Here is a 27,659-nt window from a genome sequence, read left to right as displayed (position 1 = left end):
GGAAATGACAAATAAAATGAACCCTTTACTAAGGTGAACAAAACCACCTGCGGCCAACAATAAATACACAAAACCATACATACAAAGCTAGGACAAAAAAAACTTACATACAACTCATAGGTTTCATAATGTGGATAGGACTTCATTCACTGGGAACCCCACAGATTCCCTGAGTAAAGGGTTCAATAACAAAGACCCATTTGGTTTGTTGGATCTCCAACACGACATGGTCTGAAGTCTTAGTAATTTCAGCACTAACACGAGTGAGCAGATTGGCAGCACTATGGTTAGGAGTAGAAAGCAGGGGAAAAAAAAAATACAACAAAAGGTGTAATGGACATTTTTTTAAAATTTCTTTTAAGTGTTCCTTGTAGATTCTATACAATACCAATTCAGAACAGCGCCAAGATGCTATAACATACATCAAAATCTTGACTTTTTATTTTATATATATATATAAAAATGCAGCTCTGGAAACCCACCATACATATATGTCCCTAACATAATGCTTTAAGTCTTAAAAATAAAGTACTAATTCTATATACATCACATGTACCATACAAAATGTATTCAAAGGTTCTATTGCTACCAAGCTTCTAAATTATAATAGGTTACCCAAACCCATTTCCTTAGGAAAAAATGAAAAGAAAAAAAGAAAACAAAATACAGAACAGCAATCTCACAGTCCATAACAGATTTTGATGCATATTTCTTCAGAAGCATGTGGACAGTTATGTGCCTAAAATAAAATATGTTAATAGAATTTGACAAAATTAATTTTTAAAGCAAATTAACGCTTTTAAACAAACAACCCAGGCACATATAATTAAACATTTAATATATATATATTTATATTTATGTATGTATATAAAAAAAATAAAATCTATGGGAGAAAGGTAGTGGGGATTGAAAGAGAACAATGTGCTGAAAAACCCTTTCCTCCAAAAGATTAAAAATATATAAAAAGTGAAACCTTTTAAAATTAACGGGCCAAAAAAAAGAAAAAAAAAAATGGGCTGCCATTGTGTCTAACAAAGAGGAATCACCTTTGCAAGGGAACACAGATTTATTTTATGCTTTATTTTATGCCTAAATTAGAAAAGTCCATTGGCGAAAATATATTATGACACAGGAATTTTTTCTTAAATAAGCAGCAAAAAAAAAAAAAAAAAAAAAAAGGATGCACAACTGCAAGGATCTAGACACAGCTTCATCAGCCAAAGGCCAGGAGATTTTTCAGTGCCTGGGCAAAATAAAAATATTCATACAGAATAGCACATTGTACTCTTCACAATGGTAAATTCATCATTTAAAATACTTATATCGTTACAGTAGTCAAAACAGGAAAGTGGACACACTAGGCAGCAGTTACTTAAATATATTTTGAACATAGCCATGTTTCAATCTAGCATATTAAAATTTGAAAAAAAAATTATACACAACAATCCTTAGGTAAAGTGGTTCTAAGGCTCAACCATTAAAAAAATAAAAGTAAATCTCTAAATTTTAAAGTCAAATTAAAAAAAAAAAAAGAAAGAAAAAAAGCTTTGATAGGCTTTAGCCTGAAGGGAATTTATGAATCAGCTCAACGGTCAGAATAAGTTAAGTGTTTCCCAATATACATTTATGTACACATTATGAACACTATAAACATAATAACATTTAACAACTTTAGTGGAAGCTCCTCCATTCTACTATTAGATAAAATCATCCAAATGGCAGCAATAGGTTCATGCTCCTTTACAAAAACATCTTCACCCATTCAAAGATTAGGAATTGTGTCTTCAATACATTCTTTCTGAGGAAGAGGTTAGAAATAAAGCTTAAGAGTACATGAGGCGTGTTGTGTCTTCGTTGCACCTTCTTTAGTCAATATCACTAAAGTCGCTGACTGATTCGCCTTGGACCCTGCTTAAATGGTTCAAGGCGCGATCATAGGCTACACGCACGGCTTTCCGTATGCTTGAGTTCCGTCCTTCCATCATTTTTAACTTGTCGATGGTCTCGTCTATGCCAAGAGGAACCATTTTGGATTTCGGAAGCCATTGCCTAGAATATATAAAAAGTAGTTTAAAATACACAGATATCAAAACAATCTGACAGTTGAAAAAGACCACCAAGTTTTCTCATGTATGCCGAGTTACACGTACAAAATTGTAAACCTGTTTTAACTTGGTCTTATTTTTGCATGTTTATAGATTTATAAATTACATACACACACAGTGGAACCTTCGGTTACAAGCATAAAGTACATTCTGGAAAATGCTTGTTATCCAAACTGCTTGTATATCAAAGTTTTCCCATAAGAAAACATTAAACAGACAATTCGTTCCACGCCCCAAAAATATTTAGTCATGTATTATTTAGTACATCTAACCCCTAGCATCTCTTCTACTTCCAATACTGTATTATACAAATTTTTGGAGGAGGGAGGTACAGTACAGAAGAGGGTGGCGAGAGCTCACATAATGTTTCTATTATGACATTGTAATGTGGTTTACAAGCTAAATGTTTGTAAAATGCAAGTTTGTCTTGCAAAACACTTGCAGACCAGGTTACTCATCCGGGCTTCACTTTACATAAAGAAACATTTAATATGTATGAATGCATATTGGTAGATTACATAATTTCCTGCCCCCCCCCATTCAAACTGAAACACACACTGCAAAAAGAGGAAAGTGGCCAACCCTATTAAATAATATGCCACAACTTGTTAGTTGGAGATTTTTTTGTGTAAGGGAACAAGGTACAAGGTCTGGCTCTCTAGTGTTGTGAAAAATAGAGAAGAGTCACATTTGGAGACTGGAGGGGGAGCACCATTTCAGATGCCCATTTATTGGGCTCTTATAGGACATCTTGTATAGTCCTCTATCCAATCGCATCAGGGATGTGCAGATACATGCAGATAAACATAGGAGAGAATGTGAGCTGCAGATTAAATTGGATTTTTAACTGCCAGCATCTATGGTTCTGTAGCTCAAAACCGCAAACCTGATGCAATTTGAAAGATCTCATCTCAATTTGCATTGGACTATGGAGGAGATTTGTAAAACAGGTACTTAACACAAAAACCTAGTAAGAAATTCCATCCTCTGACAGTGCTCATAGTGGGGTAAAAGCTAATGGTACTGCCCTTTTATGTGCCTTTACAATGTAAATGATAACCGTTTTGATACAGATTTGCATTTTTTTCCCATTATGGAGGAAAATAATCAAATAATAATGGGAAAAGGAAGGGTTTCCAAGTGCTATCTGTAACAGATTTCTGTTTCCATACTCCATAATGGAAGAAAATATAAGAAGCGAACATTCCTTGTCACACACTGCCATTAAGTCTATACACTTACCAGCTCCTTTTAGTGTCAAAGAACAGAACCAAAAATAGCTTTTCTTCAGCTCTCGTTTGCATCTGTTCTCCGGTTTTTAGCACGTCCATGGGTGGAACTGGTATAGCAACACCGTTGTGATGACAACCAACACGGGGCATCTTTGGGTCTATTATCTGAAAGAATAAATGTATTACACTTATACACATGTTCTGTTAGGATATAACTTTACTTGAATCGCTTTATTATGTATAAAATATTAGATGGCATAATGTCTATATGACACTAGATGGAATTAAATGTCTTAAAAAAATGTAAAAAAAAAAATAAAAATAAATGTAGCAGTTCTTACCAATGCTGGATAAGAAGGATAGCCACTGCATTTGGCCCACACCACTTTTAAAGGTTCAAGAAAGGCTGCAGACGCACTTGCAGACACCCACATATTTGTTTGTCCAACTTCTTTTTATTAAGAAGAAAAAAAAAAAACACATCAAAGAAATTGGAAGGGTTTAAGCATGCGTTCAAAATACTGCAGCAAAATAACCATATTCCTAGATACAAAACTAAGAATAATTGATGCTAGCTGTAGACAGGATGTGCGCTTTAGCAAAGACATTTAAGTGCTTGCACTGGAATTTAAAAAAAAAAAAAATTATATATGTCTGGGGGAGGGAAGAGGTAAAATAATAATCCTCTAATACTCGCCTCTCTCAGTGCTCCCTCGCAGCCGCTGCGCGGTCCGTAACTGCTGGTTTCAGTCACAGGTGTCAGGACGGCTGTATACAATCAGTATACAATCAGTATACAATCAGTATACAATCAGTATACAATCAGTATACAATCAGTATACAATCAGTATACAATCAGATACCGGCAACAACACAGGTGCACAGACATGAGTATGAGTGGTTTAACATTTTTTGAGCTCCCTCAGCCATATATAAAAATGTATTCCCGCACACATCCTTTCATATTAGCAAAAGCAGAATTTTATTTTCATTTCCTGTTATTTCTTTAGACCCATCATATTTTACAGCTCTGTGCACAGACAATATCACTTCTATTAACGTGGTTTATCAATCATGTATTATCTGGGTGCTTTGTTTTCTTATAACCATACAATCCCTATTCATGTTTGGATTAGAACCCAGGACCATCATGCCACTATAAACATGGACCAGTGGCATCTCTAGAGTGGATTATAGTTGAATAAACAGGAAAATGAAGGGTAAGGTGTAGAAAAAAAAAAAATCATTCTACCTGCTGCAATTCTTGCTGCCCTTGCGTAATTCCCATTTTCAATGCATGATATCAGCTCACTTCGATCTTCTATTGTGTGTCGTCGTACAAGTGCAGGTTTACCTTTGCCACATTTTGGCAGAGTAAAGGTGCTAGACAAGAGAACAACCAAAAAGATTATCAAAATGTCATTTTTGGGAGTTGGGGGGGGGGGGGGGTTATTGACTTTCAATGTGGGGTCTAAATATACTATTACACTTAGAAAACTTGCAATTTAAAAAAAAACAAAAAACACATTATTAAGGCAGTTAAAATCAGGGAATTTGGACCAAGGGTCTTTTCACATGTCCGTTAGTTTTCAGTTTTTTTAATCATTATTTTGAGCCAAAATCAGGAGTGGTGGAACGAGGGCAAGTGTTTCCATTTTACCTTTCCTCTGTGTAATCACTGGAAAGACTTGCACCACTCCTGGTTTTGGCTTAAAATAACTAAAGTAAATAAAGTGAAGTCCTAACAGTGATATATACAAGCCCTAAATAAGAAAATTGGTGGGGGTTATGGGTGTGAAAAATGCTAGATTTGATAAGGAAAAATAAAAATGTACCTCGAGTTACACAGCATACTATTGTTGGAGGAGATACTTGACTCTGAAGCACACCTTCTGCGTGGTTCCAATTTCCTTACAGGGGTTACTTCTACATCTTTTTCCTTGTCTCCTCCTTCAAAGCCATTTGGAAGACCTGAAATACAAGAATAAAAATCTATTCAACTACACTGTTAAAAATAGCAAAATATTACCAAGAAATCTCAGATTATAGGGGACACATATCATGCATTGCAAAATCTAAAATAAAAATTGTAACTACATACATGGCTGCATTAACATATTAGTATAAAGTCTGTGCATTATAATATAGTTTACCGATGATGGTATACATGTCACTGCTGGCCAATAATCCAAAGCAAGACTCAAAATACCATCCCAAAACAAAGCAAATATCTGTGTTTGAACCAAATTAACATAGTCCATCAATTCTTTCTGCACATTTTCTTCACAAACCTAAACACCAGAATTTGTCCACAGATCAAAGAGAAAACCTTTGTTTCATTAGACACACCCCAATGCCTATGGTAGCAGCTCAACACCTGCATAAACAACAATAAACTAGCAAAGACAGTCAATACATACACATATCTGGGCTAAAAATAAAACCTAACTTTTAAAAGTGTAATAAAATATATACAAATTGTTGTGTTAAGGCTGTGTAGATGCCTGGTATTACCTGTGTTCTTAACACAACAATACTCACATATATATTTTATCATTACAGTAATTACGTTTTGCACACTTTATTGGGGTGTATGAATTAAATACCCTGTTGAGCTATTGGTCAGAAATAAATATTTGTTTGTGTACCATTAACACCCGCATGCCGCAGTAAGATGTTTAACAGTGCACTGCATCCTTTTTGGAGGCAATAAAATTAACATGAGTGAAATTTACATTACCTAACATTTTGGATCATCACATGTCCATGGAAAGTATAGGTGGACAGCTCGGATTGCTAATATCCCTTCAGTTCTGGACTATAAAATACCTTACCATGAAAATCATTTAAGTTTTCAAAGTTATCCCTTACCCACAGGATAGGGGATAACAAGCTGAATGGTTAGGGTTTGGATCAGTGGAAGGAAATCTAAAGAACGAGAGTCCCGCCCAGGAAGCATGCGTGTTGCCGCTGCATTCAATTGTATGAGAATGTTGGAAATTGTAGAGAACAATGCGTGCCTATCTCTGGCAACTGGACATTGAACAGATGGGCCTGTTGTCACTAATGGGTGAAGCGACAGGTTGTGAATGCATCTGGGGGTGTCAAAAATTGTTGCCACAGCTCGTATATATAGAGGTTTAGGTGTAATATAATGTCAACAGAGCGCATCAGCTACGAGGGCGGATCAATAAGTACCCGTGTTTGTCGACAGAGGGCGTTCCTGAGGGAAGTTGGTGTTATCATCGTGTGCTGCCATCTATCAAATGACGGCAAAACAAATTGCAAAATGATTGATTGGTTAGTTTGGATTTGGCAGCCATTTCAGTAAGAAAGTAAGTACCGTATATATATTGGGGTATAAGACGACTTTTGAAGACTGAAAAATCTTCTGTCGGGTCTGGGGTCGTCTTATACGCCGGTAATTGACCGCCCGCCGTGCATTCACGGCGGCGGTCGGGTCGCGCTGCATGGAGATGTGCTGATAGCACATTGTAATGAATGAGGAGGAAAATCCCCATATACTGCCATACTGTAGTATGGCAGTATATGATAGGATCGATCAGACAACCTAGGGTTAAAGTACCCTTGGGAGTCTGAAAAATAGTAAAAATAAAAATAAAATAAAGTTAAAAAAAAAAAATTTGAATAAAAAAAACCAAAATTTCAAATCACCCCCCTTTCCCTAGAACTGACATAAATATAAATAATCAGTAAAAATCATAAACACATCAGGTATCGACGCGTCCGAAAATGACCGATCTATCAAAATATGATAACAGTTTTTCAATGCGTTTAACCCCGTAACGGAAAATAGCGGCCAAAGTCGAAAATGCCACTTTTTTGCCATTTTGAAAAATATAAAAAAAAAAAAAATTATATAATGATATAATTGAAAATATTATCAAATTTCGCAAAAAATGACACCACCCACAGCTGCGTACACCAAAGTATAAAAAAGTTATTAGCGCCAGAAGTTGGCAAAATCAAAAAAATTACTTTTGTACAGGAGGTTTTCATTTTTGTAAATGTATGAAAACATTATAAAACCTATACAAATTTGGTATCCCCTTAATCGTACCGACCCAAAGAATAAAGTAGACATGTCATTTGGGGCGCTCAGTGAAAGACGTAATATCCAAGCCCACAAATGCGTTTTTTCACCATTTTCATTGCATTTGGAATTTTTTTCCCGCTTCTGAGTACATGGCATGGAATATTTAATAAAATAAAAATTTAAGGTACAGTATAGTAACATTTACAGTAAAATGGACGATGGTAATGTTGTTGTTGTATGCCTTATGTTTATGAGCGACAGTTTTCCTGCTATATACCTGCATGTCATAAGAATTTAAATTAAAAAAAGGACCATGTTAAATTCAAATGTTTTTTTTTTTTTAATTTTTACCGGTGTTTTGTATGCGTTGGAAAAAGGGTAGTCTTATACGGCGAATATATCTTAAACTCTATATTTTAACAGGAAAGTAGGGGGGTCGTCTTATACACCAGGTCGTCTTATACGCCGGAATATACGGTAAGTGTTTTGTGATTTTCGCTAAGATGGAAAAAGAGCAGTATCGTCCGATAATTCGCTTTTGGTTGGGAAAAAATTCAAGGAGACTAAAACAAAGTTGGACGCCGTTTATGGGGACACTTCGCCATCTCTGACCACAGTTAGATATTGGTTCAACGAATTTAAACAAGGGCAAACATCAGTTATTTTTTTTTTTTAAGAGGAACGACCAGGACGCCCAACAGACGTGGTTACCAAGGAAATCTTTCAAAAAGTCCACGACATGATACTCGCTGATCGCCGATCGAAAGTGCGTGAAGTAGCAGAGGCCTTAGGTATGTCGATCGGAACGGCAATAAATATTTTACATAAGTTGGCGATGAAAAAAATTGTCGGCCCGATTGGTGCCGATTGCTTGCGGTGGACAACAAGCGGATGCGGTGTTTGGAGCAATTTAAGCGAGATCCGAAGAAGAGTTTGCGTTGAGTTGTCATCTTGATGAAACCTGGATTCATCATTACACACCAGAAACTATGCAACAATCAAAACAATGGATTTCTCCCAGTGAATCTGCTCCAAAGAAGGCCAAGACGGAGCCATCGCCCGGAAAGGTCATGGCGACAATTTTTTGGGCTGCGAACAATGTCATCCACATGGATTTTTTAGAAAACGGAAGAAGATCACTGGACAATACTACAGCGAGTTATTGGACCGCTGTGACAAAAAAAAAAAAAAAAAAATATGAAGACGACACGGCCGCATTCAGCGAAAAAAAAGGTGCCGTTTCAACACAATGCACCAGCCCATTCATCCGGAGTTGTCGCCGCCAAACTGCATGAATTGCGTTATGAATTGCTGCCGCATCCCCCGTATTCACCCGTTCTGACTAGTAGCGACTTTTTCTTGTTCCCCAACAGGAAGAAATTGCTTGTAGGAAAAAATTTTAGCGCAAACAAAGTTTTAGCTCAAACAAAGTCATCGCCGAGACAGATGCGTATTTTGGAGAGTTCGACAAATCCTATTTTTTGGAGGGGGGTTAAAAAAAGGCAGGAACGTTGGGAGAAGTGCATCTTTGTAAGGGGACTATGGTAAAAAAATTAAACTATTTTTGAAAAAAATGGTGTCTTAATTTCTAAAACGGGTACTTATTGAACCACCTTCGTATATAGCTCGCTGGAGTATATTGTATGAAATTGAATGCAACTAGACAACCCCTTTGTGTGGTATTGTGTTTTAAGTAAGTTTTTTGTTTTGTCCCCTTTATTCACCACTAATATAATGGATTATGATCAACTGTGCTCCCTACTACTTGACAAGGGGTGTGCCCAAACATAGTTTGATTATACAGTGTCAGAATGTCTAAGGACATACCCCAACTGGTAGATTGAATGCCAACCTATCCATCATTTCCCATGAACAGTGGGACAGCGAAATATTTTTCTGACTATAAGACGCACTGGACCATAAGACGCACCAAGGTTTTAGAGGAGGAAAAATCTGAAAAAAATGGGGTTTTTTTCCCCAAATAGTATGCTAAAATAACATGGCTGCCTGGAGCTGTTGTATCTTTCACACACACAGGCTGCAGGGGACGCTAACACCAGCAAGCACATGGAGCAGCCATTACACCATTATACAGGCTGTCCGTCAAGTACTGGGGGTGTGGCTGTGCGTCCCACTCATGAATAAGCTGGACAGCTGAATATGATAATGACTCATTGGACATTTCACAGGTCATTTGCATACAGCTTTAGGACCTCATTGCTTAAGTTTACAGGCATGTAGAGGGACAATGAAAGGATAGAAGCAATGCTTTCTAATGGCAGTTTATGAAAATCTATTTAGATTAGGGGGGGTTATTTTGCCTGCCGGGTTCTCTTTAATTTGCAGTAAATAAAGATACAAATACAGCTCTCCAGAGAGATGAAGTGAGCCCCCCTCCAGCCTGTCAGCTAAAGGCAGAATGTTGGAGCTACAGAAGACACTGTAAAAGTACATTCATCCTCTGAATCTGTACCTGGAAAGGGTGATGGATTGACAATACATATAAACATTTTTGGAAATGGTTTATACAATTGTATCACTAAAACTTTTTAAAGAGGTCTTCCAGGTAAGAATTATGAACATATTGTTGAGGGGACTGTGAAGCAGCTGTGGTCGAGACAGCACTTCTGAATTTGTGTTATTTTTAGTTATTTGCCAATTTTATTTCAAAAAATGTTGATAAAATATTAAGTTAAAGTCTCACATGTCATGAAAAAAAGTAACATCATTTAAAGAATAGAACTGCAAGTTGACCTGGACGATCAGGTAGCATTCACCCTCGATCACAGAGGTGTTACACGAAATCTACCATGATAAACTACAACTGTGGTAATCTACTTATATTTGTCATACATGACCTCCTTCCTTCCAAAATCAACTTTTAAAATTATTCTAATAGGCTTGTGGGTTTACCCTAAGCCCTCTGCACGGGCTATATAAGCATTTACACAAATACTAAGGTAGCAGGCGAGAGGGTGAGACAGTAACAATTTATAAAAGCCAGATACTGGAATGGTAAAATGAACAGAAACCAGGTATATAGTAAAATAAAGTTTAACTTAAATAATGAATTATATATAAATGTATAAATTATATACCGTATATACTCGAGTAAAAGCCGAGTTTTTAAGCACAAAAAAAGTGCTGAAAAACACAAACTCGGCTTATACTCGAGTCAAAGAGCAGACTAAAAAAAAAAACCTAAACTCACCTTTCCTGCGGCCCGCGCGGGTCTTCTATGTGATCCCTCTGGCTGCAGTACCAGGTCAGTGAGATGTCACAGTCACTGACTTCAGCCGCCGCGATCGTATTGTGTGTGCCGGCAGCCGGCACACACTGATGTCAGCGGCTGCCGTCAGAGCTGCGCGCCGCAGCCAGAGGGATCGCATAGAAGACTTGCGCGGGCCGCCGGGAAGGTGAGTTTAGATTTTTTAATCATCCGACTCTATAACGGGCCGGGGATCCGGCTCCATAACCGGCCAGGGTTCCGGCTCTTTAAGAGGGCACAGGGGCTGACGGGCTACATATTGGGGCAGGGGCTGACGGACTATACTGGGGGGGGGGGGGGGGTTGTGACCAATGCATTTCCCACCCTTGGCTTATACTCGAGTCAATAGGTCTTCCCAGTTTTTTGTGGTAAAATTAGGGACCTCGGCTTATACTCGAGTATATACGGTAAATGTCATTTATATGGCACTCTTTGAAGGCAGGGTAAAAGTTATACTAGACACCTATATCTTGGCTTCTATACGATTCAGAACCAAGATTCTGGTATCAGATTTAAAAAAAAAAAATGTAAATATAAAAAACACTGTAAAAGTGGATCTGAGAGCTAAAGAACAGGATATATGGGCACACAAGCTGCAGTAAAAGATTCCTTTTTTTTTTTAACATCATAATTCTGTTGTAGTCTCTGCTCCGCTGTGCAGCTCTGTGTAGGTCTTCAGCCTGCATTGCATGATGTTTTACCCCTTTACAACCGTCATACGGCTGAATACATCCTATTTGCACATGTTATGTGCAGAAAGGACGTTTATAAATGAAATGACAGTGGCTATATCTGCTGAACCCTGGCACCTAGGGTTTTTTTTGTACAGCTTTAACATGGACACTAGAATTGTGTTTCTAGGTGCTCAGGAGATATAGTCATTTGAAGTGTGGCCCCCATCCAGCTGAAGGCAGTACATGCACCCTCTGCATCTGTAGCTCTGAAACTGGGAAAGGGTGATGGAATAACGCTGTACATATTCATAACATATTTTGGTAAAAGTATATTCAGTTTTACTACAAGTACTATTAAAAAACATTAATTGAAAAATGGGCAAAAAAAGCTTATTTTTTCACATCGGTAGTCAATGATCTGCAGTTATTAAGAAAAAAAAATTAATTAATAAAACTATCAAGTTAAAGTCTCACATTTCATGAAAAGAAACTAAGTAAAATTGTTTAGATATGTAAAGCTTTCCATAGAAGCTCATAGCAGAATGTAAAAAAATTAACCTAAACATTTTGCACCAAGGTCATTAAGGGGTTAAAGGACATAAAGCTGGAAAACTGATGTACGCTTAAACAATGCTTTAATAAGAAAATTGCTGTGTGTTGTAGTTCTTCTAATCATGTATACCTTCACCCCCGTTAACATGGTCTCACACAAAACTCATCTCAGGTGCACAGTTGCCCACTTCAATAAATATCCTCCATTATACGCGTCTGTATATTTCACTGTTCCAGGATGTCCATAACGGCATCACCCTCTATGTCTCTTCAGAGTCCGTCCACACAGACACAGGAAGAAGAGAGTGGGCAGCACAAATCATATTCTCCTGCTGCAGCTCGTATTCAGCAGAGCTCAAATTTAAAAAAAAAAGAATGCAGAGTCTGCACACAGTACAAAAGTAAGTAGCAGGACTGCTGAATCAGCGATTATAAACAAGGAAGTAAAGGCACATAGGAAACTGATGTAAAAGAGTGCCCAACCCATTTAACATATTACTCTGTGTCATGTCTATAAATCAGTAAGAGATTATTTAAATTTCTGTTACAGGTGGCATAAGGCAAGATAAACCTACCATGTCATTTGGTCCAGAACAGAAAAGTTTGGGTCTATGAAAATCTGTCCAACCTTAAGTGTAAACTGGGACAAGAATTGGAGTACAGGTGGTCCACGACTTAAGGACACCTTACTTAAGGATGACCCCTAGTTAGACGGACCCCTGGTAAGGCTCTCTGGATGCTTTACTTTAGTCCTAGGCTACAATGATCAGCTGTAGTGAAATGAACCTTTATAGTTAATTCTTCATCCCATGACTGCACAAAGTTTTGAAAGTGTCACAGGGACAAATTTTTTATTTTTTTTTTGCAGTTACAATTATAAAATATACAAGCTCTGACTTGCATACAAATTCAACTTAAGCACAAACCTAAAGAACTTATCTTGTAAGTAACCTGGGGACGGACTTAAAGATAGTTTGTAATTTGGTCTCCAAATTTATTCTGCTAAGAGCAAGAGTTTAATTTTCATTAAAGGCACAGCTAAGGCTATATTCACACTGCCGTTGCCCGCCCGTACCGTACCGTAGCAGGCAACGGCAGTGCACGGGGAGAGGAGGAGGAGGTGAGCGCAGCTCACCCCCGCCCCTCTCCATAGCAACCTATGGCGCACAGCGCCGTATTATGGGAAAAGATAGGACAGGTCCTATCTTTTTCCCGGGTACGGAACGGTACGGTGCCGCACCGTACCGCTCCCGTAGGGTGCCGTGCGCCCATAGAAGTGTATGGGGGACGTATATCGGCCGTATATACGTCGGCCGTATATACGTCCCCCATACGTTAGTGTGAATGTAGCCTAAATCTTTGAGGCAAATTTTCTTTTCATAAATGAATAGAGCAAGTGATCATTGTAAACTTTGTAATATACAGGCAGTCCCCAGGTTACATACAAGATAGGGTCTGTAGGTTTGTTCTTAAGTTGAATTTGTATGTAAGTCAGAACTGTATATTTTATCATTGTAATCCCAGCCAGAACTTTTTTGGTCTCTGTGACAATTGGATTTTAAAAATGTTGGATTGTCCTAAGAATCAGGACTAACAATAAAGCTTCATTACAGACACCTGTGATAAGTGTTACAGCTGTTTATTGTAGCCTAGGACTAAAGTACAATAAATTACCAATATCCAGAGGTCCGTTTGAAACTAGGGGTCGTCTGTAAGTCGAGTGTTCTTAAGTAGGGGACCGCCTGTACTTTGTTAATTTTAGTATCCCATGGTAGATTTTCCTTTAACCCCTTAACGACCTGACCCTTTTTAGTTTTTTCACTCACCACCTTCAAAAATTTATAAAACTTTTTTATTTTTCCACATAAAGAGCTCTGTGACAGCTTATTTTCTGCGTAACACATTGCACTTCATATTGACGGTATTAAATATTCCATGCCATGCACTAGGAAACAGGAAAAAAATTTTAAAATGCAGTGAAAATGGCGAAAAACCAAGGTTTTATAAGGTTTTCATACATTTACAAAAATTGAAACCCCTTTAAAAAAAATTTTTTTGATTTTGCGATGTTCTGGCGCCAATAACTGATGTACGGAGTGGTGGGTAGTGTCATGGTTCTAATTTTTAGGACTGTCACGACCTTTTGATCACTTTTTAGATTTTTTTTTTTAGATTTTTCAAAATGGCAAAAAAAAAAAATGCCATTTTCGAATTTGGGCGTCATTTTCCGTTACGGGGTAAAACGCAGTGAAAAACCGTTATTATATTTTGATAGATCGGGCATTTTCGGATGCATCGATACCGAATGTGTTTATGATTTTTACTGTTTATTAATATTTATATCAGTTCTAGGGAAAGGGGGGTGATTTGAATTTGTATTTTTTTTTAAAATTATAATTTATTTTAAAACTTATTTTTACTTTTACTATTTTTCAGACTCCCTACGGTACTTTAACCCTAGGTTGTCTGATCGATCATATCATATACTGCCATACTACAGTATGGCAGTATAAGGGGATTTTCCTCATTCATTACAATGTGAATTAGCACCTTGTAATGAATGGGTTAAAACGAGACAACCTCGGGTCTTTGTAAGAAGTCACGAGGAGCGTCAAACCGCAGCCATCAGCAGGAAACCACCCGCGACCGGTGGTAGCACCAATATGCAGCAAAGACTTATCGGCTATGGAAAGAGCTCGGTCCGCGAGCTCTCTCCATGCACCTGGACCCGACCGTGAAGGAGTTAAATGATTAACACTGGTAGAACTTGTGACAGCCCCCCTGCACAGTTTGCACTTTCCCTGCCACACTGTATGCCAAAATCTCACAGCAGTACAGAGCTCATAATCACTGCAACCACAACATTTCTTAAATAGAGAAGAGGGAGGTAGCCACAAGCACTTGAGAGGCACATGTAATAGCCAGAGACCCCGGTGGGAGATGCCCACCAACGTACTTCAACTTTATTTAAATTAAGAGGGCAAGTGTTTCACACGTGTTTGACGACAGAGGGCGTACCTGAGGGAAGTTGGGAGTTATCATCGTGTGCTGTCATCTATCAAACGACGGCAAAACAAATTGCAGACCGATTGATAGGTTAGTTTGGATTTGGCAGCCATTTGAGTAAGACGCGCTTTGGGAGTTTCACCAAGATTGGAAAAAGCAGCATTGTTCGGTAATTCGGTTTTTGTTTTTGGATGGGAAAAAAATGTGAGGAGGTAAAAGCAAAAGTAAAAAGTCCACAACATGCGCAAAGTACAGATACCGTAGGTGTGTCGACCGGAACGGCAATTAATATTTTACATAAGTTGCCAATAAAAAAAATTGTCGGCCCAATGGGTGCCGCGATTGCTCACAGTGGCTAAGAAACGGATGCGGTTGCTAACTTCGAAGCAGTGTTTGGAGCAATTGAAGCGAGATCTGAAGGAATTTTTGCATCGAGTTGTCACCGTTGACGAAACCTGGATTCAATATTACACACCAGAAACTAAGCAACAATTAAAACAATGGATTTCTCCCGGTGAATCTGTTCCAAAGAAGGCGAAGACTGTCCCATCAGCCGGAAAGGTCATGGCAACGATTTTTGGGGATGGGAAACTGTGTCATCCACATGGATCTTTTAGAAAAAGGAAGAACGATCACTGGACGATACTACAGTGAGTTATTGTACCGCTTTGACAAAACAATTGAAAGAGACATGGCCGCATTTAGCGAAAAAAGAAGTTGCCGTTTCAACACTATTGTTTGGCGTATTTCGCAGAGTTCAACAAATCCTATTTGTCTGGAGGGGTTAAAAAAATGGCAGGAACGTTGGGAGAAGTGTATTTTTCTTAAAGGGGACTACTTAAAAAAAAAAAAATGGTGTCTTCATTTCCAACACAGTTAGTTATTAAAACGACCCTTGAAAGTTAGATTGTGTAAACTTTTTGCAATAGCTGAAAACTAACATTGTTCTACATTCATTACCTTATTGCAGACGGTGTCTGCTAATGCCCTGCTTCCTTCAGCACCCATCTTCTGCTTGCCAAGAAGAAACCATACGGTGAAAACAGGAGACTCCAGAGTCAGCAGGTGTAGGAATAGGACTATGCAAAGTGCTCATTCCCATCTCTGCTCAGTAATTCGAACCATCTCTGCTCAGTAATTAGAAGAAGCAGCTCATTCATGTCAGCTCTGCGCTCATGTTCCCACAGACAGTCCACCTCTACAGCTGCTCCATTTAAGGAATAAAGGGCCACATTTATCACTTTTGTGCGCCTAAGTGTAGTAGTTGCGCCTAAATTCTGGCGCACTGTTTTGACAGAATTATCACAAGCTACAACCATCTGTGATCAGTATATTTTTTGCCTCTTATTAATCACTTTACTTTAAAACAGTTTAGGCGCAATTTTGGCGCAGTTTAGGCGCAATGTTAGATTCAGGCACTTACATGTGATCCTGCTACAAGCTCCTCTCTGCTTCTCCCACAGCCCAGAATGAAGATAACACTCACAGCAGCACCCAGGTGTGTGACACCCTGCACCCAGTGACCTCCTCAGCAGGGGCTTCTCCTGGAGGGGATCCCCCAGTGCTGATCTCCTGCTGCACCCCTGTAATTCTGCACAGTATCCCCCTCAGATACTGTGCAGAATTACATGGGGGACACTTGTCTGTAGTTTCTGCAAACTTCTGAGCTCTTTTGCTCTGAGCTCAGGCGTTTGCAGAATATTTTGTAAATAGAAGGTGATGAACTGTAAATAGAGTCTGCAGCTCCTGTCTGTAGTGTATTTAAAGTATCTATTATCTGTTCTAGTGTCTGCAGTGTATGTAGTGTCTATTATCTGTTCTAGTGTCTGGCTGAGCTCTGCTGCTAGAAATGAGCTGTTCTGCAAAGGGGCTCAGTGCTTTCTTCTCAGTTAACGCCACCTTCGGGCTGGAGTGTTTTTGCGCCTAAATGAAAACGTTGCAAGTGATGAATATCATTAGGCGCAGCAAAACATCTGGATTGGTAAGATAGATGAGGGAAAGCTGGTTATTTTTGCTGCGCAGCTAGTTTGGCGCTTAATCGCAAAAATGGCGCAAAAACGGTGCACCTGAATGAAAAGGCGCAAAAACAACAGAAAAAACGAGTGATACATGTGGCCCAAAGTTATCACCAAGACTACCCTGCTCACCACCCACTTATCTCTAGGCTTTGACAATGTTACAGGTGTGTGCGTATGTGTACGTACAAGTGTGTGTGTGAGCAGAGCAGTGTGATACACAGGGTGAAGACTTAACTTCTGTGTGCCCTCTTTGCTCTCCTGCATGTAAGCAGATGAGCTATTCTCTTAGTCTGGACTCCGCATTCATTTGGGAAGAGTGAAGGCATCTGCTGAACTTCCCGGTTACCCAAAGAGTGACAAGTGAATGAGCCTTTCTGTGCCTGAGTCTCCTCATGAATTCTTCCTCTCCTACACAGTGCACACAACAAAAAGTGTGGAGGGGTCAGGGAGCTGCATGAGTATGGAGGAGAGGAGACTGACACAGGAACACAGGCTGCAGCTGCCCCTCTCTCCAGGAACTCACCACATGCTGCAGGAAGGGAGACAGGTAATGTAAATTAAACATATTATTGGAACCTGTCACCAGCTAAAATAACATTCCTAAAGTAGTCTTTTAGCAGCTTAGGTCTCAGCAAAGAAGATTGTTTAGAAGTACTGAACTGTACATGTGTGCTGATAATTTCCCATAAACAGCCTTAAAATTCCCCCCACCTTCGGTCCTGCGCCCATATCCACTGAGAGGCTCCAGCCTCTAAATATGTGCACAAACCCTGCCAGTTCCGACCTGTAGACTAGATGGAAACTGGCAGTTTTCTACTATAGCCAATACCGCTTTACTGGTGTGATGGGCATTCACACCCCAGCCTTGAGCCATCTGCCACTCACTGAGTGGCAAGAAACTGGCGGTTACAAGGATATTCATGTAATTTCTCTGCCAGAAAACGGGTGGAGAAGCCATAACGCATCACCCCATTGTGTTTCTTTGCACAAAAGGGAGAGATTCATTAGGATTTCTCTGCCAAGAAACACAATGGGGTGATGCGTTATGGCTTCTCCACCAGTTTTCTGGCGGAGAAACCAAATGAGTAATGAGAAATTCACTAAGAGGCTGGAGCATCTTGTGAATATGGGCACCGGTAGAGGAATTTTAAGTTCTAAACACCAGTCTTAATTCCTCCCATTGTTCTAGCACAAGAAATAGCCAAGAGTTAAAGCATGTTCCACAGAAGAATGAATCCAGGTGGTCTGTGCCTCCAAAGCACATGTATGACCAGTGCTGCCAGAGTGCAGCCATAACAAAGGCTATCTATCTTGATTCTAAGAAACGACATGTCTACATTTATGGGAAATTACCTTCACACATATATTAATTTGGATGTTGATTAAAAATATACATCAAATTTATTGAATTTAATGTGTATGACCACATAGGAATACCACTTTAAAACTTTTAAATCTGCAATTATCAGGCCTGTGGAGTCGGTAAGCCAAACAACTCCGACTCCACCTTAATGATCACCGAATCCACAGCCCTGTTTTACGGATGACTCTAGCAGTTCTAAGAAGTTCTATTCTTCAGCAGTGAAGCTCCTCCGCTACAGATCAGAAGTTACAGTCCATAACTGATGGAAGTATTGATTGATGCAGGAGGCCAGGTATCACCAAGACATCCTCAGAACTCCAGAGTCCTCTCCTGCAGATCCACCATGCATCCCATGTTCTGACGTTCGTTGAATGTATCGGAGTCGGGACCCAGAACAGAGCTGCCCCAGGAGCACGAGAGGATCCAGGAGTTGCAAGTATGTGTCAGTTATACTGCTCTCCTAGGTCCTCTCCTGCTTCTGGCACAGACCTTTTCTGGGTTAAGACAGATACATAAAACCAGGTCAGGACACAGAACTGAGGCACACATGGAGAATAGGATGGTGCAGTGTGATGGTGTAGGGAGCAGAAGAGGAGCTAGAAAAGGAGAGGTTTTTTTTTTCCTTTTTACAGACCATGATAATAATAAAGACCCCCCACAGCAGCCAACTATCATCTGCTCTGGGGGTCTCTCCATTATCATTGTCTGCTTTGGGGGTCACCACTGTTACTATATGTTCTGTAATTATTGTATGCTCTGAATGAAGTATTACTGTGCTCTAGTATTTATAATTTCTTTGTTGGCGTTTTATGCTGTACAGTGGATGTTGGTGTATCTAGTCTGCTGGTTACTGGTGTGGCCCCTTGAAGTTGAGAAGTATGACAATGTGTTGTTCACCCCCGGCCTAAATCCTTTTATCAGGAATAAAACAGTCATAAGGGCTTATTCAGACAGGTGTGTCCGTTGAGTGTCCGCAAAACACATGGACGTGTGTCCGTGTTACATCCGTATTATATCCGCATCAGGTTTTTTTTTTTACATCTGTATGCCATCTTTTTTTAACATATGCAAAACAGCTGATTGTTTTCTAATGTATTTTTTGCCCAGCAACATTTTGGGCAAAACACACACACAACGGATACCATACATCAAACGCCAGTCTGAATGGGCCCTAAAGGACATTTCAGAATTTCCCCATATTCTTCTGAAAAAGTATTCAAAACATCCTGCATCAAACTGAACCAATTTGTTGAATATTTTTTTTTTAGAGTTTAGTCTGTCCATGTTTTCACGACTTAACTCCTCAGCCCTGGCAATAATGAACTTGTTATTTGAGTTTTAATTTGTTGCATGCTCTGCGTTTTAGACAGTAAGAATTGAACTTAACAGGGTTTGTTTCTTTGTGCCTTTATATTCTAAAGGGTAAAAACAATTTGTGGCTTAGTTTTTTTTCAGGGGCACATAGAAAATATTTTTCAGAAGTAGAGTTTCTTTTACAATATTCCCCATATGGTTTCTGCAACTTTTTTATATTTTTAAAAATATGACATGCTGTGATTTGTTGTGACTACAACCTGTTAGTATAAGTTGATTAAGGCAGACTTGTATGAAGCTAACTTATACAAACTCAGTCTCTCGTCCTCACAAGAGAGCGCTTCTAAACTTACCTACCATCCAGGCACAAAGCCTACCGATTCTGAGAAACAGACAACCAAAAATAAGCCAGTCTCCACACGTCTTCCATGTAGCTGGGAAGTATGCAGTGGTTGGTTTTAATCAGTCTCTAAGATTTGGCTTCTATTCTGCATGTTTTGCATGATTTTAGTTTTGTCATTTTTATTTTATTGTCCTTGTGTATTTTCATTTGTACAGCGTCTTAGTAGTTACAAATAACTGAATAATGAGGAAGAACAAAGGTTTAGGACATGTAGTATTACCTATGGAAAAAAGCTATATTGCATGCACTGTATCAGTATATGTTAGGGGTTTTAAGATGTGTAAGTGCAAGATGCTTATTAAACATGTCAGTATATATAATATTGCAGGTAACAATGTAAACTAAAGGTTAATGACATCACGGACAAAGTTTAAGAAATGGAAAAATAACTTTAATCTTTTAGGCCATATTGACTATAGCATCCAATAAAACACTATAGCTTTAAGTTTACGGGAGAAGTAAATAAATGTATTTACCTGTATCCAAACGCTTCACAGGGGACTCATCGTCATGTTCTGAATCTCCACATGAGCTCCGAGACCTTTTCCGTGGCTGTAGGAGTGTTTCCAACCTTGGAAGGACTACAGACAAAAAGGTTTTGGGCCCTAGCTGTGGTGAAGTTGGCTGTGTTTCATTGTTCTTTGCAGGCTTTTGGGGGCTTACGCTTTTTGATTTGCGGAAGAGAAAAGATGTACGTCTGTTTACATCAGTTGAGGACTCCGCTACTTCATAATCTGTTGAATCACTTAGATTACTGTCCTTAAGTAAATGTTCTGAATTGTGTCCATTTACCATTTCATCCTGAACAGTAGTGCTATGTAATTCATTATCAAATGTGACGCGTTTGTATAGTTTACTCTGCTCGGGATTGAGCTCTATTGGTTTGAGGGTTGGTGGTTCTGAATTAGTCTCCGAGTTTGAAGGTAGAGGTAATGCATCAGATGGTTCAAGTTTAGGGGGAGATTTATCTCCTGAAAAATTATAAATAAAGTGCCATTTTTGAAAACTGTATGAAATTATAAACGTTCTCTATGATACAATTCTAATCTAATAAACTTAAACGTTACTTAAAAACAGTGACAAACTTTACAGAAAACAGTCAAACACTGCTGGACTGACTTTATAAAGGCGCAACTCTCACTGTGTGATAAAGTTTACATCTTCTGTAATGATCTACTTCTCTAACATTAATACCACTAGAGTTTCCAGCTGCGCAGTTGTCAAGAGTTACGTCTTTTAGGAGTTTCAGTAGGTAATAATGCCACTATACAAGACAACAAGAATCTAAACAGAAGTATATGCCACCATTCGACTGGTATTGCAGGACTTCGTTTTGACCACCTATCCTGAGGCTAGGGCATCAACGACAGATAACCTGGCACCCCACAGATCAGATGTTTGAAGCACCTGCCACAAGCCACAGGTCCATTTGCAGTTCAGTTCCATTTAAATGAAAAAAAGGGCCAAGTTGTAATACACAGCACAGCCACAATAAAATGAACAGCACTGTACTTGGAAGATTGTATGAAGGAAAAAAAAAAAACAGCAGTTATCTCAATGCAGCAGTCTCTTCCAACAGTTGATTGCTGGGGGTGCAAAGCGCTAAGGAAAGGCCGTCCATTAAAAAAAGAAAAGGATGTCCCTTTAAGTTGTGATAAAGAGTACATTAGTGATGTGAATTTGTTTCACCATGAATAGGATGAAACATTGTTAGAGGAATATACACATTACAAGTGATGGCAGAAAGGAGTGTTGTAGGCATCTGCAGACATTAGATGTGACCATGGACCTCTACAAGTATGTCCTACATAATCACAGAAATAATCATTCAAGTCATGAAAAAAAGCTGACAATCCTGCACCACTTACCTGATGTACAATGTACAGTACAGGTGTAAGACACTAAATACATTCCTAGCAAAGCTGCCTTATTTGTGCTCTGTTCAGACACCATCTTATCTTCCCTTGACTCCTTACCACTTGCATCATTGGGTACTATCTCTGCTACATAAAGATCATCATTACTTTGTTATAGAAGTGTCTATTCCACACCAGTAACTAAAAATGTAGCACTGGCATTACCCAGATGTTACAAATTTCACCATTCCATCTGCATTAATCTTTAAATAGATTTCTTGACTTTTTAGTACACTGGAGCTCAATTTAAAGGAAATCTACCAGCAAAATCAAGCATGATAAATCAGGGGCACTTACTCATAGATCCAGGCACCATGACTGCGGTAATCCTCTTATTTGTTATCCATTGCCCCCTTCCTGGAGGTGTTACCGGAGCCCCTGCTGCAGACTTACAGGCTGTTACAGTATGCAAGAAGCACTTCCCATCGTGTGCTGAAATTGCAGAAGCACCTTTCCTCCTGCTCCTCAGCACTTCCCACCTATTCGATTTAATCGTACAGCAGAGTATCAGCCTGTGAAGCTACAGCATGGAGGGGCTCTGGTTACACCCTTCAGGCTTATTAGCATTTGATTTTAGAAGGTGATTGTGGAAAATAAATATAAGAAGAAGAGGATTAGCTCTGTTTATCATGTTTGATGTTAGATTTCCTTTACGCCACACACAAGCAGACTAAGCTGGAGGCCAGGGTGGCAGCCATAGAGAACATGGGCCTCAATTGAAGTGAATGGAATTTAGCATTTTCAATATGCAGGCAATGTGTAGGTCTTTATTTTCCATCCACAGATTATGTTCTATAAACTTTATAAAAAAGTCCATTGTTAAAAAAGAAGCCCATTGTTAAAGGGGTTTTCCCACAAAGCTAGTTAGGCCATATCCACAGGATAGGGCCCAACTTGCTGATCAGTGGGGGTCTCCGTGATGGTACCCCACAAGTCATGTGTACAGGGTCTGATGTACCACAGTCGTACCCAGAGGTGACCGGATTGGCTTTGTGGGAGCTGGTGGAAATTGCCGACCGCCACACTCGGCGATCTCCCTTCAGCTCCATAGAGATTAGTGGAGCAGAAGGGTCACGCACGGCCGTCTGCTCCATTAGTCTGAAGGAGATGCAAGGGGTCTGACAGACCGCTCGTTTTTGCGATCTGTGGGGGGGCTAACTTTAGTTTGTGGTGAACTCCTTTAACCAGAGTTTAGTGTAAACTGCCAGCACCCTGAGCCTTAAAGTAACTGTCTGAGATGAGTCCCATTAAGAGGCTTGAGGGGGAGAGCAGAACTTCATAAGCCCCTATTTTAGGCTCAAACACCTTGAGAATATGTGCTTTAGAATGACACCAGAAGCATGGCTCTGACACCAAGTATAGATTGAGACAAAGATGGGGATCTCTAAAGTGACACTTTCCAGCTCATTTACATGTGACTTTGGAAAAATAGTAGGTAAATGAGCATGTTTTAATATAAGGGGAATGCTCAAAAAGCACCATGCAGTAGAGTAAGAGGACAAAAAGGTTCACTGTAAAATCCAGTCTTACATTACACCTATAAACTATTAGTTATATCAATGCCAAAAGTAAAGGCCAGCAAACACAGCTATAACAAAACAGAAACAAAGAATAGATACAAAAAGTTAATCCTGTGCAGAAGACAATAGGCACCTAGCAACAGAATTGTTACATAAAGCAAAAAAAAAAAAAAAAAAAAAACGTCCGAATCAAGATAAATACCAAGAAAGCAACTACAGAGCAACAACTAAAACATCATAGGGAAGTTATTCAATGAAAACACCACATTGTGTAGCAAGATTTCTGGAGTTGGCTTCTAAAGACAAAACGAACAAACAAAACCCCTTCATGACTTCCCAAGTTGGACTGAAGGGTACACCATATGGCTCATTCATTGCTAGCTCAAGAAGTGATAACAAAAGAATACAAGTGAACAGCTGCTGGACACGGGCATCATGATCTCAAAGAACAAAGATAAAAGGTATTCTCTAACAAGTTCCCTGAGATGCTGCTTTGGGGGGTTATAAAATTAACCAAAAAAAAAAAAAAACACACAACACAAACACTGGTAAAAAAGGCAAGCAACAGACTTCAGGCAAAAAACTGAAATTCAAAACAAAAAAATGTAGCATGTTTTAATATGTGACTACAAAGCTCAATGTATTCCTTTGGACACAAAAAGTTTAACACACCTGCTTGGCTCCCATTAATCTTTAAATATAGGGTTAACAAAGCCAGTAATTTGACACACAGGCTAGAATTACTGACTGAAAGATGGCATCTTCTCTACTGTTAAAAGCTGGAGTGTAGCCACTATATATTGCACTTATGCTAAAGCCATTTTAGTTTAGGAGATATTCTCAGCACATGAACTTTTAATCAATCTCATCCTCCCTCATTTTTTACAGTATCAGGATATTGAAGTTTTCCATAAAGGTACATTTGAGCCGATTACAAATATTGTACCATGATGGACAAGTGTCTGTTTTCAACCATATAAACTATGAACCTATGTTAGCCATGGTCAAGTACTCAATAGAGAGCTCTCCAGCTTGTGTAGAGAATGGCTACAAAGAGGGTAGGATCATGGTCAGTCAATAAATGGCCACTGTGTAATGTAATTTCCCCCCATGGCAACACTACTGTCAGGTGCCTAGAAATCAAGGAGAATTACTCAGGGTGCAATTTGTGATTAAACTATTGTACCAAGCCCCTTCCAATATATGTCCAATGTAAACAAAACTTTTTAGGGTGTGTGTCTCTGAATGAGTCATATTAAAAAAAAAGGAATGTGTATTTATGTAGAAGGGAATTAAATCATCAAAGAGGCTCAAAATTGTCCAGAGATTTTATAGCAGGAGAAAGAGCTCTCTAGAAAAGAATGTGTGACTTTCAACATGGTCTTGTATATGAGCATCAGAAGATGAGCAAATGGTATTTTCAACAAGCACAAGAGTGCAGGAACACATATCCAAGCCCCACTCTATTCACTTCTAGAGGGTTTCCAGGACAGCCATGTCCTGAATTGACATAGAAGTGAATGGATGGATGGAGGGTTAGATGTACACCTGTGCTCTATTTACAATGGGCACTTCAGCAGACTGGTAGGCTCTTGTACATCAGATAAATGGCCATCAAACAGTAGCCATTTCCTAATGTTTCTATAGGCTCATGGCCCAGGTTGAGGTTATTGAGCTGAGGTTATTGCCAATGAAGAGGAAAAAAAACCCATCACATTTTTACCTAAAGGACATGCTCTCATAACCTTTTTCCAATCCGGTTTTATAATCATCATTACTGGTTCCACTCACGTTTAAAAATGTGTAGAAATATGCTTGGCTTCCTGCCAGCACAGTGTCGATAGTGCCACTGTGACTCTATTGTGCTGCCGAGTCCCTGTGTCATCATTATCTCCTCACTGCTCTGCTAGCATTTTCTCCTTCCTTTCTCCTCTCCCCACACCCATCATGTAGACATGAGCCGACAGATTCACATGGAGTACAGGGTCAGCCAAGATCTGCATGAGGGAGGGGGAGTATAGGGAGGAAGAGCTAGGAGAAAGGAGATAATGATGACGATTCAGACACCCCACTAGTTGATCCTCTTTACTGGCAGGGAGCCAGGTATATATAAAACATAACCTTAAACACCAAGGCAGTAACCAACATACTTTGCTGCAGCGGCTACATCCCCCATAAGGCATCAGTCTTCCAGTCTCTGCAGTATATACAGTTTCCATGTTGGTCAAAGGGGCTCAATTGCTCCTTCACCAAGTAAACGCAAGTTCCTCTGTATAGTGATCACAATACATCTAAGCTCATCCTCCCCTCTTATACTACTGTCACAGAGAAACACCACACAAGCCATCTCTTCAAAGCAAGCTCTAGTGATGGTTCACCTCAAAAGGGAAAGTGTTGCAATTTTTTATTGTAGATTATTCTTTCCATGAGGAGCGGTCATCTTGCCTGAGCATTAAGTGATGGTATCCTTACAAAAGCCTCATGGCCATAGGCATTAATGGTCTTGGGGCGACTCACTGAACGTTTTCACAACTCACTTTATGTTTTCAGACTTTCTCCCTGCAGAGGAAGTGAAGATGAGCGGAGTCATCTATTGTCACTAGTGTTGGGGCTTTCCATAGATGCATTCTCTTCTTTTGTAATTCTGATGGGATGTAAATGAGGCAAGTCAAATCCCCTACTAAATTGTCTCAGTCTATTACTAAGCCAAGCCATGAGAAAGACAGGACAAACTTATTTAAGTTAAATATAGAGTCATGGAGAACAAGTTTAGAAAAGCGAAAACTCTAAAAATTAGCTCCACTTAAAAACATGGATTAAAAAAAAAAAAAAAAGTTTGGTATTTGATGATGGAAATTCACTTTAGACTATTGCATTGTTACAACATCTTACTGCTTGAGACACACATTCTCTAAACACACATAAAAGGAAGCTACAAATGAGCCAGAATGTCTTACCATCTTCTTCACCATCGTTTTCTACTATGAGGCCGCTCTCCTCTTCAAAGCTTCCAATCCCTGATTCTATCTGTGGAGGCTGAATGTGTTGTTGTGACAGCAGCTGACGGACATTACTGATCTCTCTCTTTAACAATTTTAAACGTTTACTTCGGGATCCACTTGATTTCATAGCAAATGTCAAGTCTAGTTTTTCCAACAGCTCTCTCAGCTGTTCCTCCAAGGGCATATGGACACGATTACTGGGATTGAGCAGCTTATCAACTGTAGAAGCAAGAAATACAGGAACCATCAAGATTTACAGCTATGACAGCAGATCACAACACAGTCACGGCCATAATCTTCTGTTGGAGGAAAATGTTTACAACCATTTAAAAATGAGTAGTCTCTACATATCTGCCTCAATAACCGATTACAACACATCTTACATGGGAACCGGTCACCAACTCTTACACCACAAAACTAGCAGCAGCCTTCAGGTATGGTATAACATATTGAAATAGAAATTCAGTCTGAGCTCAACCTCTTTCAGTAAAAAGTCCTTTTTACCAAGTAAAAAGTTAGTCCATACCCCAAAAGTTCTTCTTGGCTTTTTATATGGTAAAAAAGGACATTTTTTAAAACCAAAATTACAGCATAAAGAATTATATCAAATTCCAACAACCATATAGCCCATCATGCCCCATTTTCAAAATTCCTTAAAGTAGTTTAGAGACATAGGCACCTTCATGCAATTTTGATGAAAAGTGAAAAAAACATTTTAAAAATGCACGCAAATTTACTTTGATGACAAAAGGTTTATTTAAAAAAAAAAAAAATAGCCTTCCATGTATACAAAATAACTTTTTTTTTATAAATACACACACCTTCCTGATAACTTAAAAGGGTTGTCCACTTTCAGCAAATATTTGATATGGTTTGCCTAAGGAAAAAAGTTATCCAATTTTCCAATATACTTTCTGTATTAATTCCTCATGGTTTTCTAGATCTCTGCTTGCTGTCCTGCTGTAGAAAGCTTCTTGGTTTACTTACAGTGGATAGAAATCAGTCCATGTGATGCCGTGGACATGCATGTGCACGAACCATTATTATCACAGAGTTATAGGAGCTGTGTAATAATAACGGCTCATGCACCTATGAATATTCTCTGTCATAGTAATGAGCTGTACACCTGTCTGGCATCGCATAACCATGAACAGATATCTATTCAATGGAAGACAATTAAGCTTCCTATAGAATGACAACAAGCAGAGATCAACAAACCCAACATCAAT

The 27,659-nt window shown here is 39.1% G+C and overlaps 1 protein-coding gene across 4 annotated transcripts in view; it reads right to left on the bottom strand.

The window, feature by feature from the left end:
- Positions 1-5: 5 nt before the first annotated feature.
- BRD1 (bromodomain containing 1) overlaps positions 6-27,659 on the bottom strand; it is a 38,743-nt gene continuing 11,089 nt past the window's right edge. For 2 of the 4 annotated variants that reach the window (XM_072147081.1, XM_072147082.1), the window contains exons 7-13: positions 26,386-26,649; positions 20,469-20,963; positions 5,173-5,308; positions 4,590-4,720; positions 3,679-3,788; positions 3,348-3,502; positions 6-2,049 (exon numbers count right to left, since the gene is read on the bottom strand). In XM_072147081.1, the coding sequence (XP_072003182.1) occupies positions 1,866-2,049; positions 3,348-3,502; positions 3,679-3,788; positions 4,590-4,720; positions 5,173-5,308; positions 20,469-20,963; positions 26,386-26,649 (1,475 nt within the window). In that variant the 3' untranslated portion in view covers positions 6-1,865. The remainder of the gene's footprint in view (positions 2,050-3,347; positions 3,503-3,678; positions 3,789-4,589; positions 4,721-5,172; positions 5,309-20,468; positions 20,964-26,385; positions 26,650-27,659) is intronic. The other 2 variants (XM_072147084.1, XM_072147083.1) reach the window with 2 other exon arrangements.

The sequence above is a fragment of the Engystomops pustulosus genome, chromosome 4 (genome assembly GCF_040894005.1).
Source record: "Engystomops pustulosus chromosome 4, aEngPut4.maternal, whole genome shotgun sequence".
NCBI lineage: Eukaryota > Metazoa > Chordata > Amphibia > Anura > Leptodactylidae > Engystomops > Engystomops pustulosus.
Note: the sequence above shows the minus strand (reverse complement) of the source record. Positions and strands in the feature narration are given on the sequence as shown.